The following is a 21631-nucleotide window of genomic DNA, read 5'->3' as shown; positions in this document are numbered from 1 at the left end:
TGAATGATAAGTTTCATCTTAAAGAGGTCTAAAGATCATCGAATCCCGAGCAATATGTACGCAAGCCAGCCTTTTGCTTAATTAGATAATTTATTTCTTGAATTTGTTTCATACGCGAAACATGTAACGTACAGGCGTAAGCGTGGTGGGAGTGTGGAATTTTCGTTCTTAAAATTAGTGGTCGTGCATAATTGAACGTTATCAGTTTGTCTAGTTAGTCACAGCAGAATGATCTCTACCAAGATCATCTTCGTATCGTGTTGGTCCTTGCTATTAGTTTTTAGTAGTGTTTACGCGGTAAGCAATATTTACTTTTCGATAAAAAGTCGTTACAATCAAAATTTTGGCTATCGCTTCTTATAAAAATATATTTCCCGAAAATTTTACAAATACAGATATATGACCCGAATGATGGCGTTAAAACGAAAACCTTCCGACGAGGACAAGGACCTTCAGAGCCAATTGTTATGCATCATCAATACAGTCAAGTATCTTCAAATAGACCCCAAGAGAGTGGATACTCTCAATCACAATTTGACGCCCGACAAGGACGCACCAGCTATACAAATGAGGCTGAAAATTATGTTGCGCAATATGGCTCCGAATGCCCCCCCAATGCAACCGGCCAGTACCCGTATATATTGAATTGTCGACAGTTTCTCAATTGCTGGAAAGGCCGAGGTTATATTCAAAGTTGTGCCCCTGGAACCGTTTTTAATCCAGATACGCGTGAATGTGATAACCCCGAGAAAGTGATTTGTTTGAATTATCGAAGTGAATCGAATCCGAATAATCATTTCGCGAGATTACAACAAGTGCAAACGAAAAGTTACAGTGATTCGCCTTCGCCCACTAGCAGCCATCCCCCGAGAAATATTGGTGATGATGTTCAGTGCGCCCCAGGAAGTAGTGGAGTGCAGCCACATCCATTTGATTGTGCAAAGTTTCTCAATTGTGCTAATGGCATTACCTACATACAAGTGTGTGGTCCGGGAACAGTGTTCAATTCGGTTTCGTTAGTATGTGATTTCCCTTACAATGTCGACTGTTCGAGTAGAAGTGGTGGATCCACAGGATCTCAGGGAGCAGACTCAACCAACGATTATGGCCAACAACATCACACTCAAGGTCATTACGGTGGTGGTTTCCACAACCATAGACATCATAGTTGGCCCAGTTCTAGTCAAGGGACTACAAGTTCGACAGATAATATCAATGGAAGAGATAGTACTTTTGCTGGCCTTTCACCAGGCTATGGTAGTAGCGCTACAACTCCATCTACCTCAAAGCATCAATATGATCAATCAGGTTCTGGTTCATCAAGTTTTTCACATGATCAAATCGCACAAGCAAGCCAATCCCGAAATTACGATCAAGAGAGCAGTAGAACGTATCACCAAACACAAAACTATCCGCATCGGCATCATTATCATCATCATCGACCAGGCGGTTATCGCCGTCACTTTCAATCACAATCTGGACAACAAGGATTAGAATATTCAACTACTTCACAAGGTAATCGAAATCCAAAGTTAGATTGGGATCAATCCACTAATGTCGATGAACAAGAAAATCAGCAAGCATGGCAAAGACCCTCACTAAATGCATCACCATCAAACCCTTCGTTCACTATTGATCAGGCAAAAGTCCATGAAATGACACCGCCTGGTTCGAGCGGAATATTTGGGAATAACAAAACAACGATTTATTACGCCCAGCCTGTTGGAACGTTTGATATCAGTGATACTGACGACCTTCAACAGAAAGAAGTTCCATCACCATTTCTTGAACCTCCCAAAAGACCTTCTAAACCATCGCGCGGGCAGCAGGATTCAGCCTCGGGCAGAACCACAATCTACTATGCTCAACCAATGGGAACATACGATCTGAATAATTTTAACATGACCAATGGTCATTCATCTGGTACACCAGTTTGGAAACCCATGCGGCCATCGACTGTCAATAAAACCATCGTGTACGCGACTCCCGTCGGAGATTTTCATCATGATCAGAACTTCGATTCAGAAATCGATGAAGGACAGAAATCAGTGCCCTTGAATGAACATTTTTCTTCGCAATCTCACGTTCCTCTAGGGTTTCCCAGCCCACCTAGCACACATCAAAATAACTCATGGTCCAGCTCAACGGGTGGACAATTCATCCCATCGTCTTATCATCAACATAGTGTTGTTCAATCTACTAATGATAGAGCGGTTTATGATGAATCAAATTTATATGGCGGTCTGCAACCACCTCACGCACCAACTCAGCCAAGCAAGCCTACCCACCTATATTCTACACCTCCAAATCGTCTCGAACCACCCTCCCCGGAAATGGTTCCACCTACCGTTCCTTTAGTACCGGTTCCATTTGGTGATCTTTTGCCACCTATGCTTGATCCCCAGACTACTAATCTTCCTATTAGACCTCCTCACAATCCTGTTTTAAATCCTCCCCCGGAACCCACTAAGCCACTGATAACAAACCATACAAGGCAAGACAGGGTTTATCAAATGTATCCTCCTATTTCGAGTGATGTAAACCCCAGAGTAAATATCACTTCATCAACATTATATAGTCCCTCATATTCAAGTGTCACTCATACGAAATCGTCTTCCGGAAATAAAGATACAAAGTTAGTAGATGAAGAGGAAGCATACAGGAAGGTTATACCAATTTATACTAGACCCACCAGTCAAACTACTGGATCAACCAGATCTTCCACTAATTTACCACCAGCATACAATCATCAATACTATAATCCTCCTCAAGCTCAAATTACTGATTCAGGTCATTTAAAACCTCTCGGTCATGGAAATCAAGAAGGAGAACCCAAGGAGCTTCCGATCAGTGAGGCCTTAAAAATGTTATTGCGACCATATTTCAATCGTAGTGGAACCGTGACGGATGATGTTGCCGACAACATGAATGAGCACATCATGAAGCTTTCCAGTGCAAGCTCACCCAAAGAAATGCCCAAACAACCAACGAGAAAACTACAGACCGATTCTGAGGCTGAAATTATATTTTCAGGTGAACAGGCGAATTTAAATGAGGGTACCCAACACCACTATTATGATAGCTTTGAGAATTCTGGTGAAAATACAACTGAGCAGACAACTTATCAGGGCGGGGCCCGATATCGCCATCATCATCATTTCCATCATCACAGACACCACCCTGGTTGTAATCATACCCACCACCAACACCAACACCACCATCATCATCATCGCCATAGTTGGAATCACCATAACCATACATTCCATCATAGTCGCGAATTCCATCGTAACCATCCCGAAATTCACAACCCTTTTGCTACTAACGACCTAGGCGAATCAGAAACTCCTGATAAAAGGGAAGGTCACATTGACACGCGAATCAATAATCGTGATGATTCCGCCGGAGGTACATATCCTGAATTGGATGCAGATAAGCCTGCATGCCAGTTCGATTGCAAGAATGGGAAGTGCATCAGTGAATATCAGGTGAATGACTAGGCAGGGTGACTTAAACAGCAAGGACTCACGCTCCGCTTTGATTTTTCTAGGTTTGTGATGGTGTCAATAATTGTGGCAATAGACTTGATGAGAAGCAATGCGATCATATTGGATATGAAGTCCGGTTATCCAGTGACGAGGGGAAAGCAAATATGGGACGAGTGGAAGTCAAAGGTAAGTTCTGAAAACTTACTTACTATATATTTGTATTTAGTCGGAGAGGATTTTGAAGATACATACATATAACCCTCTAGGGACCATATATTGATTGCCCTACAATTGGGTTCTATTACGAAGATGGATATAACAATTGAAAAATTGTTTAATTAATTTAGTTTAATGTTAGATTGAATCTACATACATACCCCCGAGAGGATGAAATCAAAAGTCGATTGAAGTAATAAAAACTTGTTGTTTCTTTTACGTTGGTGTGGATATTTATGCTTGCAAATACCGATATCTCGGGAACCACTTGTCCCCTTCATCAGTACTAACAAGTTTGAACTTGTTAGCACTGATGAACCAACGAAAAAGAAACAACAAGTTTTTATTACTTCAATTATGATAATTAATCGTTGGAAACACCGCATAATTTCACTCAAATATCTTGGATGTAGCAGAAAATTTACCACGCTTGCAAAAAGTTGTTCGTGAAAAATGGCACCTTCGTCCAATCCCCACCTACCCTTCTCTTATTTATTCATGTGCGCTGGGCAAGGAGTACAATAGGATCATACACAAAGGAATCTAAAAATCCGCTTGTATGGACACTATTGGGGCTATGCGGTCTCGCCCAACGAACGCCCTAAACATATTCCTGCACCTTCTTCAATTCGACATCCATGCCCAACAAATTGTATTGTACAGTGCTGTAAGGCTGCGGGAATTAAGATACTGGACAGCCGTTACATCGGTGTTACACCGATAGATAAAAAATGGACTGTGAAGTTGGAGCGGATACACACAATCTTTCTGTATTGGTTGATTTGAGAGGATATACCAGCGTCTTCCAGGTGGAGATACTGGCCGCAGATGAGGTGTTATTCGACTTTTGACAGTCCTACAAACTAACATTTATCTCTCTGGGTTCATAGAAAAATATAGAGAGGAACGAGCACTTCGACGAGCTGAGCACAAACGGGTTCGCTTTTGACTGTCTGCCAGCCCCACTGGCTGTGGTGAAGAATGGAATTTCCTGACACTACTTATTAATTTTTCCAAATGGCGTACACCCATGACCTGTTTAGCCCTCTCACGTCGAAATCCGAAGACGGGTTCGTATGAACTAGATTAGTGCGAAGTTTATAATATCACAGCGATCTGCACAGGGTACTGACGAATAGGGAATCATACTTCCAAACTCGGCATACTTTACATGTGCAGTGTCGAAGTTACAGTAAAGAAAGTGACACTTCTTTCGCAACTGCGAACTAAATGATCTAATTTTTGGCAACTTCAAAGAAATCTTGAGCTGTAGCTTAAAACAATTCGCCAACTTCACGGCTCTACAATTCAGTGCCCGCCATATTTTACCCGACTTTTAATTATGTGCCTGGAGAGAGAAAATTTTTCGAAACTTTTTGAAAAATCCTTTTTTAGAAACAAGCTAGAGACCAAGGTTTAAGTTGTGTGGAAATACATGGAGATTGGCAATAATGGCTTAATGGGTTCCGGAGCAGCAACCTCGATAGCATGGCAAAGACCAAAAGGTAAAAGGTTTCTCCTTGATGGTATCAAACGAAAATGCTTTGGTAATTCTTTTACTAGAATTTCAAGCCACAAACCCATCGCGGCACTAGTGACTTCTGTAGTCAGGTAATGTCCATATCTGCAACGGTATCACATTAATATGCAGGGTGGTGTTATTAGGTAGAAAAGAATTAGATTTAAGGCTTGTATGAGCGGAGTACAGGTAGTGGGATATGCCGACGTCTTGGTGATGTTAATGCCAAAGATGACACCATTTACTGCCAAGAGTAGGGTACCCGAATTCTGTACCCCTGCCCGCTAGATGCCCTCACTGTATTCCTATACCTTCTCCGCCTGGACCTCCATAAGAACTATTCTGCATTGTACAGTGCTGTCAGACTCCGTGAGTCCGAACATTGGATAGCAAAGCGCTACGGCTATAATAAAATCCTAGATGAAGTACCTTGAGAAATCAGGGCAAAAAACACAGTATTTGTTATCGACGGTTCAAGGATGGTGTACAGAGTCGATGCGGGAGTATTCCCAGGTACGCACTATGAAGTCGAGTTGCACGATCTTATGGGATTTGCTAGTGCATTAAAAGCGGAAGTACTGGCGATACTGGAGCCCTGTCCCATTGCTTGAGCATGAGCCCCAAGCGCAACATAATCATTATGACCGGCAACCAAACGATGGCTTTGGATTAAGTGCAGGCCGATGAACTGGCTAGATAAGGCTCCGCTGTTAACAGTCTTTGAGCAGGCATAGTCGGCGTACCGCTGGCGGCTAAGAAGGGTGGATTCTACTCGCACTACTAGATAGCCGCTGACTTTTTATGACGAAGATTCACTGCTGTCCGGATAGCTCAGTGGTTAGAGCGTTGGGCTGTCGTACGGAGGGACGCGGTTCAAATCTCACTGGTGGCAGTGGGATTTGTATCGTGACTTGCCGTCGGACACCAGTCGACTCAGCTGTGAATGAGTACCTGAGTCAAATCAGGGTAATAATCTCGGGCGAGCGCAATGCTGACCACATTGCCTCCTACAGTGTACTGTAGTGTACCGTTACGGTCTTGAATGAAGTGTTCTAACACACTTGAAGGCCCTGATCCAATATGGATTGTTGCGCCAACGATTATTATTATTATTATTCACTGCCTGCTCCAAGTATGAGTTTTTGGTCCTGTTATAACAAGGCTCAATTGCGAGAGTTGTCGAACTAAACGCAGGTAAATGGGAATAGTATTATGCCAGTTTGCATGGGCTCTGGCCTATATGCCTTATATTGGGAGGGAGAAGAAGAGGGAAAGGCTTACGCACTTCCTTTGCGATTCATTATCATTAACGGCTCAACAACCGGGCCTAGATCGGATAGACCTGCCTTATGTCGAGATTCACTAATTCCATATCCCTAAAAAGTGTATACTCTACGATCCCGCACCTCTTGGACCGTTATTGCTTTTATCTCACCTCGCATTATGATCAGGGTCAGCCTAATAATATCAACTTTGTCGAGATACCGACCTCTCTCATGACCGTATACAATTTTACTCTGGCTATGCTATCATAGGCCACCTTGAAGTTAGTCGATAGATGGTGCAACTGATGGTCATATTCCAAGAGGTTTTTCATCGCTTGACGCAAAGAGAAAATCTGATCTGTTGCTGATTTGCCCGGATTGAAGCCCCTTTGGTATTGACCGATGATGTTCTGGGCATATGAAGCTGTCCGGCGAAGTAAGATAGTGAAGAATATCTTATAGATGATACTCAGCAATGTGACGCCTCTACATTTGCTGCACTGTCTGATATCCCCCTTTTTATGTATGGAACAAATAATATGTCTTTGCCAGGCATCAGGCATTAAGTCGCTATTCCACACCTTCAGCATAAGTTGGTAAACCGCTTGATGTAATTGGTCGCCTCCATATTTAACCAATTTCACTATAATTCCAGCGGCTTCTGGCGACTTATGTTTCTTTACCCGATGGATTGCATAAACTGTTTCTTCCGAGTTTGGTAGTGGCAGAATTTGTCATTTTCAGTTGGCGGGACCTCTAACTCGCCGATGTTCTGGTTGTTCAGTAGTTCATCAAAGTACTCAACCCATCGCTCCAATATGCCCATTCTGTCGGAAATCAGATTTGTCTCGACAGGATAAGCATCGAGGTGTATAAGACGTCTTCCCGCTGACTCATTGGTAAAACTTCCACGCCTGATGCGGTTGCTCCCTGTACTTCTTTAGTTCACACACCTCTTGGTTCTCCCACGCTTCCTTTTTCTGTGAAGTTGCTTCTTTGCTGACGAAACTCGTGATAAACCTCTGCGCGTTCCTTGGTTCTTTGAGAGTGTTCCGATTTTTTTGCAGCTGGCAGTATCAACCGTAACATTTTCAGGAGGTTGTGAAGATCATTTGTCGATATTTGTCCTTCAGGATCTCTGTTAGCTGAGGTTATTGCGGCATCCATTTTCCCCTTATAGGTGTGTTGTAGATAATTTCAGTATTCACTCACACCTGATTATCGGAGGGGATTGTAGGCGGCGTTGTTATTCGAGCCCGGCGCACTATGCCAACGAGATAGTGATCCAAGTTTATATTAGTCCCCTATACGTTCTGACATTCATCAAGGCTAAGTGGTGGCGGCGCTCAATTACCTCGTGGTCAATTTGGTTGAAAGTAGTCCGTTGTGGAGAGGCCCATGAATGTTTGTAGCTGCTTTCTGCGCAAAGCAGGAACTTCCAACAACGATTTCATACGATACTTCTTTTTCTTCTTCATTAGTCTTTTTATGTAAGTTGTAGGAGCCACAGTATTGTCTGAATATGGGATTCATCCTTGGCTATTAAAATCTCCAAGCTTGATTTTGGTATCATACCTGGGACAGGCTTCGATAGACCGCTCCACTGCCTCGTAGAAGATATTTTTCTCCGACTCTACAGTCTCCTCTGTAGCGGGGTGAACGTCATTGAGGCTCACATTTCTAGATTTCCCTCGCAAACACAGAGTGGGACAATGTATCTGGTAACTACTAGTCAGCATTCGATCTGTACAAAGAGCGCACTTGCAATGAGAAAATGCATTTTCGTTATAAAATCCGTCCAGTTCCAGGCTCCTTTGTGGCTCCATAACTTGGCGATTGTCCAGCTAAAACTTGGCCCAGGCTGCGGAGAGTAGGTCAACAATTCTATGGGGATCTCAAAAGAGACCTCTGGTTGTAAAGCGAATAAGCTGCTATCCCTTGTAAATGCTATGAGGTGGCTCTGAAGATCGGTGTCAGCTAGATTCTCCTGCTCTTGCTCTTCCCACAATGATTACAATCGTAGGTGTTTCTGGCAATACAACGGCACATCACAGCACTAATTGAGCCTCATGGAGCAACCACTGATACCGAGCAAGGCTTGTATTTTTCAGCCAATCGTTGACATAGCAATGAGTAAGCCGTCCCCGCCCCTCTTTAGTCGGTGAGGTACTGGGCTCGAGTATGTTTCACAGGATGTGAATTTTGGGTACTCTTCACTACCGGATAATCACCCTATGTTTTACATAGAGCTTTGCTATCGAGGCTGCTTTCCTGGAAGGTGTGATTGACTTCTAAAGAGACAAATGGTTGCTGTTGCGTTTTTCAACTGAGCGTAGGCGAGGTTTAGATAAACTCGGCTCTAACAGTAACTTTGATATATCCACCTCAACGATCCGAATTATGTTGCGGCAGTTTATTGATTTAACCGTTAAGCCATCACCCTAGCATTCTTTTTCCGCCTTATCGATGATCGTGATATATGTCGCCATAGAATTCGTGTCCTTCACTTTGATCATGTAAGTTCTGTCTCTAATTAATTGAAAAGATAAGCTAACTATATATCTAACTGTAAAACAATATTTCTCTATCCCAATATTCAATTGTGTTGTGTTAATAAACACATGCAGGATGCAGGATGGATTTCAAAACGACGAACCCGTCAACGACAACAGAGTAAAGATTTGCGCATTTTCTCATGGAACGTACGCTCCCTGTACAGACCGAATGCTGCTCAGCAGCTAGCCGATATCCTGTCCCAATATAAGGCTGATGTAACAAGGTTGCATCTCTTGGACAGGGACCGGTTTCCTGGAGAAGAGCCACTACACCATATATTATAGCGGCTATCCACTAAACCATGTGTTCGGAGTAGGTTTCTTAGTCAGCCAAAAAATTAAACTCGCTGTTAAAGGGCTTTGAAAATATAAGCGAAAGCCTATGCACTCTGCGTTTACGAGGCAAATTTAGAAATATAAGCCTCATAAACATTCACGCCCATACAGAGGAGACTACAGATTCGGAGAAGGATGCCTTCTACGAGGCAGTTAAGCGGGCCTTCGAAGCCTGTCCCCGGTATGATATCAAATGGATATGGAGATTTCAACAGTCAAGTAGGGATGGAGTCCATATTCAGGCGGTACGTCGGACTGGGGATTATTCAGTTACATTTAGCAGTATCGCACGAAATAGTTTGTGCAAATACCTGGATTGCACGGAAAGCGGTCCACAAACTCGGCCCTCTCTAGATAGGACTACTTTAAAGCAAATTAACGAAGTGCTGATCGAAAGCAGCCACCTCTCAGCCTTGTTGAATGTAAGAACATATAGGGCGGTCAGATCACTATCTCATTCCCTCCCAGCTCGAATTACGACACCACCTACAATCTCCTCTGACAATCAAGTGAAAGTGAATACTGAAGCAATTCACAACACAGCCCTCCGTAACACCCATAAGAGAGAAGTGGATGCCACAATAACCGCAGCTAACAGAGATCCTGGAGATGAAGCATAAAAAAATGATCTTCAGAACCGCCTGATGAACGTTATCATTGATACGGCCACAAACATACTTGGCCCCAGCCACAAGAAAAGCCGACGATGAATGTAAGCTAGCAACGGAACGGAAGAATGCTGCATACCGAGTAATGTTGCATTCTCAAAGATCGCGGGCACACGCAGAGACTTATCACGAACTCTGTCGAGCGGAGAAGCTACTTCACAGACGGAATAAGAAGCTTGGGAGAACCAACATATCTATGAACTCGAAAAGTACAGGGAGCAACCGCAGCCGGCATGGCGTTACACAAGTCCATGCTCATCCTGCCGAGACAAAGAGGAAAATCTGACTTTCGACAGAATGGGCATATTCGAGCGATGGATTGAGTATTTTGATGAACTGCTCAACTATCAAAATATCGGCGAGTTGGAGGTCCCGCGAACTGAAGGCAACGAACAAATGCTGCCACCACCAAGCATAGAAGAAACAGTCCATGTGAATTATCGGCTTAAAAACCATAAGTCGCCAGGAACCGTTGGAATTACAGCCGAATTGGTTAAATTTGGAGGCGACCAATTACACCAAGCGGTTCATCAACTGATGCTCAAATTATGCGACAGCGAATCAATGCTTGACGATTGGCAACGCGGCATTATATGTCCCATATATAAAAAGAAGGATATCATGCAGTGTAGCAATTATATAGGTATCACGTTGCTGAGTACCATCTATAAGATATTCTCCTCTATCTTGCTAGGCCGGTTAGCCCCATATTTTCAGAACATCATTGGCCCATACTAGATAAGCTTCACTCCAGCCAAATCAGTAACAGATCAGATTTTCTCTATGCGGCAAGCAATGGAAAAACAGTTGGAATATGGCCAACGGTTGCACCATGTTTTCATCAACTTTAAAGCCAGGGTAAAACTGTACACGGCCAAGAAAGAATTCAGTATACCAACGAAATTAATAAGACTGACTAGGCTGACCCTGACCAATATACAAGGCCAAATAAAAGCAGCAGGATCACTATTCAGACCATCAACATCAACAGCGGTCTAAGACAAGGGGATGCCCTATCATGCGTCCTCCCTGGAGAAAGTGATTCACGATGCCGATGTAAATGCGAGAGACACCATCCCCTTCAAGTCCACCCAACTACTGGCCTACACTGACCATATTGACATCATGGGAAGAACAACCCGAGATATACGGTCTAACTTCACCCAGATCGAGCAGGCGATGCGAGATCTTGGACTGCACACTAATGAAGGCAAGACGAAGTACATGGTGGCAATGACAACGCCAAAACTAAAAAAGCAAACAACATCGAATCGCTGTGGTCAAAGGAAAGCAATAAAGATAAGAGACTACAACTTTGAGGCCGTTGAAAATTCTTCCTATCTAGGGTCGAAAATCACAACCTATAACAGCTATGACGTTGAAATCCATGCACAGTTATTGGCATCCTACAGAGCCTATTTCAGCTTACAAAAACTGTTCCGCTCAATACGGCTCACCATAGGGTCGAAGCTCTTATTGTACAAGACAATGATCTTGCCAGTCCTTATGCATTCCTCGGAGACTTGGGTTCTTAGCAAAAAAAAAAACTGCGAACTCTTGGCCGCGTTCGAGAGAAGAATCCTCCGAAAAATTTTGGGCCCCGTACATGAGGATGGACGATTCCGTAGCCTACATAACGACGAAATCTATGAGCGATACCATGACCGTCTCGTTGTTGATCAAATCCGACTCAACAGGTTGCGGTGGGCGGGTCACTTAATCCATATAGATGAGGATGATTCAGGCCGGAAAGTCTATAAGGGCAATATCTATGGTAGAAAAGGAAGTCGAGGCAGATTCTGCCTGAGGTGGAGAGATGGCGTAAGTCAGGACGCGTTGTTGGCCACCGAAAGCGTTCAGCAAACAGAAGTACCAACGGGTACAAATTCTATTGTCATGAACATCACTCACATCACACCATGAACACCACTTACACTCACAGGGTGGCGTAAGATCACTGTTAATGTGGAGTATGGTAGTTGACGAACTTCAAGGAGCTGATTCATATTGTTTTAATCTGATGGGAGTTGGTGGGGAGGGTGTCCGGATACGCTATGTAACAGAATCTAAATTGCACTATGAAAGACTAATAACTGGTGCAGGAAGACACCATTAGATTAGATGTAATGGAAGTGAAACGAGTAACAGAGGTCAAATATTTAGATAAAAAAACTACTCATGAAACACATATTCAAAACAATTATTGCTAAAAAGGTTCTGATCGCTTGCAGTTATACAAGAGAGAATATGAGGATGCACCTCGAAAATGCTGCAATGGCTACACACTGCAATCGTAAGGCCAATGAATGCAGTGGCAATTTGGGTAGACAGTTCTGAACTCTACACAACAGCCAGAGTTACATAAACTTCAAAGATTCAGTGGTCAATATGAACCTGCCCAACGGAATCCCTAGAGGACCTTCTGGGACTGGCTCCTTTCAATTTTCAAATACAAATGTAGGCAAGGAAGATGATGTTCAGAATATCCGGAAGTACCAGCGAGGCGGAGGGCTACCCAAGTCGAGGCAAGATTAATATTCTTTTCAGGCGGTATCCCGAATTACTGATATCAAGGGATAAAATGACAACGAGGTTTTATTTCGGTTAGAAGGTTGAAACACGTTGGAGCAACGGAGCAAGCTGGGAAAATGTGGTAGTAACAGTGACTTACGGCTTAAACTAGCAAATGATTCCCTGGTACACTGACGGTCCCTTACAGCAGAGGGAACAGGCACCGAGGTCATTGGTCTAAGGAAAACTTACTTTGAACTAATGGACAAGCGTACTAACATCTTTGGGTGCTTATTTCACGAACAAAATCAAACTTTATTAAAGGTGGCAGTATGAAGTCGTATTTTTGCACTGTTGAAGTTATGACATTGTAATATTTATTTTTTGTCCGGATAGCTGAGTGGTTAGAGCACAAGACTGTCGAACAGAAAGCTGCTGGTTAAAATCTGATTGGTGGCAGTGGGATTTGTATCGTGATTTGACTTCGGATACCAGTCAACTCAACTGTGAATGAGTACTTGAGTCAAATCAGGGTAATAATATCAGGCGGGTGCAATGCTGACCACATTGCCTCCTACAGTGTGCCTCCTAATTGGATTGTTGCGCCAACGACTATTATTATTGTTAATATTGATTTACTGCAATTTCTAGATCTTATTTCATCGAGTTACTCGACGTCGAAGGTCACTACGAATGTGGAGCCTTCATATCCTCGGCGGTATCGTATGCACAAACTAGTCAGAGGTTTTTCTTCGAAGAGAGTATTTAAATAAAGAATTTCACTTTCTCCTCCACAAGAAAGTCTGGTGCCCTTTTATAGTTCTCCTTGTGTTTGAGAAGGATTGGTGGGTGAATTCTTCCCATTTTTTGAACAGGAAATTATTCTACATTTTAACAATTATTGCAGAATAAAGTGAATGGTTTACTTTATTTATTTATTTTTTTTTGGCTAGCTGGGGTTAATTTTGACTTTGTTAGATTCTGTTTAACCCTTTTCAGATTACCTGATGGCTGCTTGAATGGACTTGAGGAAGGCTAAGGTCGCACGAAAGCCTCGAACTTTGTCTCCTTAGACTCGTTTCTCCTCTTTGTGCTGTATGTGGTTTTACTGGAAACCGTTTCAGCTATTGACCCGAAATCGGATGGAAATTTTAGAACGGTGAACCCATATGCGTACGTGATACAACAAAGGGGATAATTCTATTTTGGGCCTAAGAAAGGTCCGCCTAATATAGCCATGAACGTGAGATCAAGATCTCACTACTTTTTACAAAATCCTTTCTCTTCTTCCTCCACATATCTGCCCTCTTGTTTTACCTTTGAGATCCATAACCACTTTCACCTGAATTTTCTGTCTTCAAAAGATGACGCTGCCTTTGTCTATTTCAAGGTTCTACATTGCTCCGTTTAATCGGTGGATAAACAAGGCGAGAAACCGGAAGCTGGGTGCTCCTGGTATGATAGGTGTGTATTTTGTATTGTGTATTTCTTATTTATTGGGGTGGACATCTGTCCCAATTGTACCCAGCTCGTAATGGGCAGTTTGTGATAATGACTTTGTCCAATAAGTTACCACTTTCCAGCCCGCGCACTTTCGCCTCCCCTTTACAACTAACGCCAAAACTAATACAGACTTCGGAAAGAACTAACCGAGACCTTTCATTTGATACTTCACATGACTATGTTTCATCAAAAGATTATAATCCCCCTCCCCTTTTGCATGTATGGGTACACCCCCTCCCTTGTTTTTTTTTTTAAAAAAACCTTAAAATCCACATAAGCGGTACTTAATGGGAGTCGACATCCTCGTTTTGATCACTTGCAAATCCCGCCACCACACAATCTTTCCCCAGTTTTCATTAATCTCGCCCCATTGGAGGTATTTTGATACCATCATTTTGATTTGGAGTAAGGAAGATGTAGAGGCTCCTTCAACACCGCGTGAATGAGGACGGAGTAGAAGGGAAAAAAATAGTCCCATTTCCAATACCCTTTGTAAGTGGTAGTGGTAATATGAAAAGTAGACCTTTTAGGACTGCAACTTTTTTAAGGGGGTGGCCGCCACTAAGGGACTGGAGAAGGGGAACCTTCCCCTTTTCACGCATACCTTCCTTACCTTCATTCAACTTTTGCCGACTTGAAGTACACAATTAAAATGAACAACCGAATTTCTCACTTAATAAGTACGAACCTTCGACAACATATAAGTACATCTATATAAGTATGTATAATACATAGAAAGTAAAAATATAAAAATCTTAGTATCTATTATGAGAATTGTTCTGTCTATATGTATAAATATATAGCTTCATAAGCACCGCTTCAAATACTTTTCCACACTTTCATTGAAAATGCGCGATATCTCCGAATGATTGCACGCCGAGATGCAGACTTTTGCCGGTGTTTATAAATAAACTTCAAAGCCACTTAGAAATTCTACGGAAAGATAAGTGTAGAATTTCCATATGAAAATAGTCAAATCAGCTGCTACAAATTGCAAATCATGTCCATCTTTTTACATACATACGTATATGTATATGCACATATGCCCACGTGATTGTACAAAAATCTTGAAAATGCTAATGGAATGAGGGTTTTCTAGTTAGTTAATAATAAATAATAATAAATTGCATAGTTTTTGCAGGATTTAATCGACTTTTTCACCCTCATAGCTCTTATTTATTGCTTTTATGTAAATATTATTTTTTTTCGGTTTTTTAAGCTCACACTATCCACTGCGGGCAGTAAGTGCTAAGTAACTAGGCTCGAATAATACTACCTATTTAAAAAAAAGGGCTTTGGTGGTGCGTCTGGTAGTAAGTTTTGGAGAAGACCCACCGAGAATTCCCCACACTATAGAGCTTACATACAGAATAGTGTACTTCTTGTTTGTCTTTTTAACCGTATGAAAGTCCCAGGAAATTCAGGGAAGCTATAAGGAATTTAGACATAATACCTGTAGCTGACAGTATTATGGGAGATACTATTCTTTCTGATATAAGCGCTTAATACCGCTAATATAAGATAGAGTAGTATCAAGAATTCACGTAGTACCACCCATCTTATCAATTTATAAAAACCGCAGACCTGGTTGTATAGTTTATTGGTGATTTAAGCAATCGAGTACTGTCTGCGGTCCATGTCATGGTTACGTTTCCATTAACCACCCATATCTGTATTCGTGTTCTACCAAAAATGAGATGTTTCAAAGTTTGCGATGCGGAAGCATACATTCTGCATTGCTCGTTCCTGACCAGCGCTTGTGAGAGGATATAAAGCTTTATACAACGAAGACAGAGTGATAAAGTCTTGATTGGAAAGGACCGATACCCTGTCCCAATAGGCCGGTTTACTTGAGAACAGCCACTACACCATATATTAAATAAAGTAAACTATGTACAGCCAAAAAGTGAAAGCCGTTGTTATCTGTTTTGAAAACATAAGCGAAAAGCTATGCACTCTGCGCTTGCGAGGCAAAATTAGAAATATAAGCCTCATTAATATTCACGTCCTTCTGGAAGAGACTGCATACTCGGGGAAGGATACCTTTCACGAGGTAGTAGAACGAACCCTCGAAGTCTGCTTGGTATGATATCAAAATCACGCCACGCAAATCAGTAACAGATTAGATTTTCTCGATGAAAAAACTGTTGGAATATGACCATCAGTTGCACCATCTTTTCAATAACTTCAAGGCCGCCTATGATAGCGTAGACACGGGAAAACTGTACTATGCCGTGAGAGAATTCTTAAACAAGAGGATGCCCTATCGTACATCCTTTTTAATCTGGTCCTGAAAAAAATGATCCGTGAGGCTAAGAGAAATGTGGCAACATCCTGTTTAAGTCCACCCAACTACTGGCCTATGTTGACGATATCGACAACATGGGAACATGCCGTCGTCTAGCAGGCGGTGATTGCCGCAAGATCATAAGCTGCACATTAATGAAGGTAGGATGAAATATATGGTGGAAAAAGTCAGCAGCAAAAACCAAAGAGGCAATAAGATACAATGACACTGGTCAAATGAGAACCACAGTAGGGAGGAGATGCATTCCACGGAGACCTGGGTTCTTAGCGCGAAAAATTGCGACCTCTTGACCGCGTTTGAGAGAAGGACTTTTGGGTCCCTACAAGATGAAGAACGGAGCGATACCAGCCAGTCATGGGCTGGTCGTGGATAAAATCCAGCTCGACAGATTGCGGTGGGCGGGTCACCTAATCCGTATGGATGAGAATGGTCCAGCCCGGAAAGTCTATAAGAGCAATATCAGTGGTAGAAAAAGCAAGCTAGAAAGTTTTCAGGGATATCGAATCAGTGGACTTTAGTGCAAAACCGGGATGTCTGGGGTTTCTTATTAAGGCAGGCCCAGACCGGGTCCAGATTGTTGTCTGGTTGATGATGATTATGATAATATACGAGGTGGATGAGAAACGAAAGAAAAACGGTGCCAAGGCTGAATGGGAATTTTAACAGAGCGCTCGGAAAGACCGCGCGTGAGACCGGAGAGCATAGTCGCGGAGGATGCTAAGATCAAAATAGAACTGACTTACGATTTCCCCCACAATTGAAAGAGCAAGAAAGCTCGAAGGACAAAAAGCACGAGCGCCTAAGGGCAACCTCACCTCGCCAAGTAATATCTAAATGGTGGCCCCAGTGATGGGAGGGGGGGGGGGAGCATTGGTTTTTAGTAGGTACGAATCCCACGCGACCTCTATACTCAGTAGCTCAGACGCTAGCGGGGCGGAGTTGAAGATTTTTGACGTGTACGGAAAAAAATATAGGGGTTAGCTTGCACATTCAATCCACTCATTTTATTGTTCCTCGGAATTGCGCATAAAATTATCGCTGAAACTAAAAAAAGCCTTACGATAAACGGGACGACGAGAGATACCTACGCCCTCAGGATATAAAACATTTCTGCTGTGTTAATGATAAACTCCTGCTTACCGACCGACGAGTCGCGGTGGACAAATCGCGGAAATACTTCAAGCAGATATCAACGGGAGAATTCGTCCATGCATTATTTCGTTAAATACTGTCGAAATTGGAAACAATTCCACTAATAAGTGGACCACCACGATAATTAAAGTGGCCAATCTAGCGGATAAAACCGGTAAACTTGACGAGATTGTTGCTGAGCTCTAGAAGTCAAGAGATCAGATGCAACACTCTCGCTTAGTGAGTCCTTCAATCGGTGTTGTTGAGGAGGATAGAACACCATTTGATTGCTTTCCGACTAAGTGCAGCCTGGATGAGGCGGCGCTTCTGAACTGGCGTTCATTGCGATCGATTGATCAAAAAAATCTCTATATTTAAATCTACATGTTATCATTGATGGTTTGCTGCTTTATCACCCTCTGCACATATTCCTGATTCGAAACAGTTATCGTCCATTTTCGGCTATAAGATGTTACCGCATGGCATGGCGCGCAGCCAATGCAGGCTGACAAAACAGTTCTGCATGGAAACCATCAACCCCGACGACCTTACTGCGCTTAAGTTCATGGATGGCGGAATTAATTTTATTTCAGAGGAGTTTTTATCCATCTGTTACCGTAACAAGCCATTTCATCCACAAGAGGTGTTATCAATTATACGGTTGAGAATCATGCTGAAGCGCTCTTTACATCTAGCCAACAAATCGTATATTTATTGCTGACCACATTGATACCGATCTGCTGGTCAGTTAAAACCTAACTGCCCTTGTTTCGGGTTCTATACTTTGTCAGAAGAAACTTCTTACCATTACCGTTATGGTCACCAAGACTGCATTTCCCCATCATATGCCCGAGCAAGATGTTATCAGAGCCCAACTTGACGTTTAAATCGTTCATCAGAATTACAATATCACCTTAAGGAAGTCTCTTCTGGCCAGCATTCGGTTACTGATAGAAAGCCTTCTTCTTTTCTATAGCCTCCGTTAGTAATGAGTACTGCGCTATTGAAACGCTCCTAATTCTGTAACAGAATCTTGCAGCCAATATTCCTATGACATGAGCACGTGCTTTGTGGTTGCTGTCAGCATTACTGCAATATTAGATTCACTCTTACCTGCTTCCGAGGGAGGAGAAAGGGAGGGAGAAAGTGCTCTTCAGAGTCCTGCCATCTAACCGCGCTGAACCAAAGATATACCAACTTGTAGCGCAGGAATTTCTATCTGTTGATCCTCTATTCAAAGGAAGCCAGTTTCTCGGTAAAGTACAAAATGCTTTAGGTTAAAAGTGGTTGCTACTTATAAGGCATGAAATTTCCCCATCTGCTGCCTGAGATCCTCAGGTGCTACACCATCATTCAGAGTATCCTTACTCAACCCTCCACCTTTCTCAAACGGGCTTGGAAGCGTCTTTGGTTGAGATGAGATTCGTCTGAACCTCGCTGGAAAACCTCCCAAAGACCCACAGAAATGGCTTTAAGATATAACTAATAGAAAAACTTACTTTTATAGTAGACGTAAGTCATTGAGCATATTTTAATACACTCGTCTAATTGCTCTTTAGGAAAATGTCTGATTTTGTATTCTACACAAATATACCCCAATCCATAAAACTTTACGTTAATTTGCATCCTTCCGCTGCTTAGAAAGTACTTTCACTCTTCATATTATCATATTACATGAAAACTTTTCTTTTCAGCTAATGGGAAATGGGGCTATGTGTGTGACGACAAATTTGGAATGCGTGCTGCTGATGTCCTTTGTAAGGAGCTAGGATTTTCGCTGGGTGCAAGTGAAGTGCGGGGAAATTCATACTATCCAGCTCACAAAGAAATGTACGATGAGTTGGGTGTTCGGTACTTGATGGATGAAGTCGATTGCCTTGGCAACGAAACGTCTATCCGAGAATGTAACTTCAAGGGATGGGGTGTTCATGATTGCTCACCCGAGGAGGTTGTAGGTGTCGTCTGTAAAATTCCCGTCATGACATGTCCGGCGAATTACTGGTTATGCAAAACATCGCAAGAATGTGTAGCAATTGGTTTCCTATGCGACAGTGTCCCTGATTGTCAAGATGGGTCAGATGAAAGCGATGACATATGCAATGTAAGTATGATATATCAAAAGGCTGCAGTTAACTATGATGCGTATGTAAGAGTTGCTTTCATATTTCAATTTTAACAACTCAAACTTGTTAGGAAGCAATCCAGTATCGTCTTGAAAATGGACCTAATGAAATGGAAGGACGCGTAGAAGTTAAATATCGTGATTCCTGGGGCACAATATGCGATGATGACTTCGGGAATAAAGAAGCCCAAGTTGTATGCAGAACCTTAGGTTTCCTAGGAGAGGCAGTAAGTGTTCCTACGGAGAAAACTAGTTGAAAATTTATGAACTGCAAATTAAACATTTCAGACTGTTTTGAAAAATACTTACGGTTCTGGCATAGGACCCATATGGCTGGATCAGGTATCTTGTATTGGAAACGAGAGCTCCTTGGAGCAATGCGCTCACTGGGCTTGGGGTGAACACAATTGTGATCACAAAGAGGACGTGAGTGTTCGCTGCTCAGATAGGCCTGCCAATCCTAATGCTGAACCGACTACGACAACAACGGCATATCCAGAACAAGAACAAGTTCCAGAAGATGATATTGATCTTTATTTATACAAAGTTCAAAGATCATCCAAAGCCTTGAATCAAAATAAACGATGCGGCCAAATCAATGAACACGCTCTTGACGAATTTAATACAAACGATGAGTTTGCAAGAGTAGTTAATGGAACTAAAGCGGTAAGAGGCCACCACCCCTGGCAAGCGAGCCTACGTGCTAAAGGTCGCAATGGCATGTCCACACATTGGTGCGGAGCTATCCTTATTACTCAGATGCATGTCCTAACAGCCGCGCATTGCTTAATAGGCTATCAAAAGGAAGGGCTGTTTGTTCGAATGGGCGATCATTATTCAAAGATCGCCGAGCCATCGGAAATTGATAGCTTCATTCAGAACTGGTATGTGCATGAGGAATTCCGAAAAGGCCATCATATGAATAACGACATTGGGCTGATAGTGCTCAAGTCTCCAGTGATTTTCAACGACTACATTCAACCTATATGCCTTCCATCAAAAGAGTCCAAATACGAGGAAGGGATGAAATGTACAATATCAGGATGGGGATCAATCAAGTCAGGCATTTCAAGTAAGCGCCTTTGTTTTGTGATAAATATTAGACGTTAACTAATCTCTTTAGATCCAGCTCCGTCGAATAATTTGAAAGCTGCGCATGTTCCAATAATATCACAAGATGTCTGCAAAGAACCCTACGTTTACGGGAACGCTATAACTGATGGTATGTTTTGTGCGGGCTATTTGGATGAAGGTGTTGATGCATGTGATGGAGATTCAGGCGGTCCACTTGCATGTACTACCCCTGGTAAGTATATAACCTATATAATTCAAATGCTTTACAAAATACCAGCAAGCAAATAATGAAATTTCTATTTTTCAGATGGAGAGACACTATTCGGCATTATTTCCTGGGGGCAACATTGCGGTCAGGCCAACAAGCCTGGAGTTTACGTCAAAGTGGCTCATTATTTGGACTGGATTATGGACAAAATTACTTTCTCTCTGAAATCGAAGAAAAACTAGCACGTTTCTGAGGATGTTATTCAAACAAAATGAGACTGCGGTTAAATACTCAATTCCATGAATCAACAGGCAATAGATTCTACACAATTAGATTCATACTTAGAACTTAGTTTTAACTAGAAATGTTAAATATGTAGGTTAAGTGATTCGACTTTGTAGGGACTGTAAGTAATAAAATATTCTGAGTCACTCTGCTGTTTCTCCATTTCTTCTTCCGTCCTTATCTTGTTTGGGTTTCATTGAGCCATCAGAATGCGCTTGAAACTCTACAACAGTTTTTTTGAAATTCTAATTAAGATTTAAGTCCAATTTTAAATCGATTTTGAAAATCTCATACCATTTTGTCAGTAAATGGGTTAAGAAATTAGGCGACTATAGCATCGGGAAATAAATAATAAATCCAAATTGTGAAAAGGGGTCTTTATTGTATATGTTACATATAGTTGCCACGATAGTTTGCTGGAATGTGTGTCTGTTTTTTTTTTGGT

General features: G+C 42.2%; 1 protein-coding gene across 3 annotated transcripts; it reads left to right on the top strand.

Moving 5' to 3' along the window:
• Nucleotides 1–21332, top strand: LOC119647912. Of its 3 annotated transcripts, XM_038049234.1 has the most exons (9): nucleotides 1–297; nucleotides 396–3094; nucleotides 3125–3485; nucleotides 3548–3671; nucleotides 19192–19598; nucleotides 19691–19846; nucleotides 19908–20691; nucleotides 20743–20925; nucleotides 21001–21332. In XM_038049234.1, exons 1-9 carry the CDS (start codon nucleotides 229–231, stop codon nucleotides 21141–21143), a joined length of 4926 nt encoding a protein of 1641 aa, XP_037905162.1. In that variant the 5' UTR covers nucleotides 1–228; the 3' UTR covers nucleotides 21144–21332. The 3 variants fall into 3 exon arrangements, with proteins under 3 accessions (XP_037905162.1, XP_037905161.1, XP_037905160.1); XM_038049233.1 differs by having other exon boundaries at nucleotides 396–3485; nucleotides 20749–20925; XM_038049232.1 differs by having other exon boundaries at nucleotides 396–3485.
• Nucleotides 21333–21631: the final 299 nt, after the last annotated feature.

Source organism: Hermetia illucens, chromosome 2, assembly GCF_905115235.1.
Source record: "Hermetia illucens chromosome 2, iHerIll2.2.curated.20191125, whole genome shotgun sequence".
In the NCBI taxonomy this organism is placed as follows: Eukaryota; Metazoa; Arthropoda; class Insecta; order Diptera; family Stratiomyidae; genus Hermetia; species Hermetia illucens.
The sequence above is the reverse complement of the archived record's forward strand: the minus strand, read 5'-3'. Positions and strand labels throughout refer to the sequence as shown.

What these genes read in the sequence shown, in the direction of transcription:
- LOC119647912 (XM_038049232.1), top strand. Translation starts at nt 229, where the DNA reads ATGATCTCTACCAAGATCATCTTCGTATCGTGTTGGTCCTTGCTATTA. An exon ending in AGTGCATCAGTGAATATCAG is followed by an intron (nt 3,486 to 3,547) that starts GTGAATGACTAG and finishes TGATTTTTCTAG; the next exon opens with GTTTGTGATGGTGTCAATAA. An exon ending in ACTTGCATGTACTACCCCTG is followed by an intron (nt 20,926 to 21,000) that starts GTAAGTATATAA and finishes TCTATTTTTCAG; the next exon opens with ATGGAGAGACACTATTCGGC.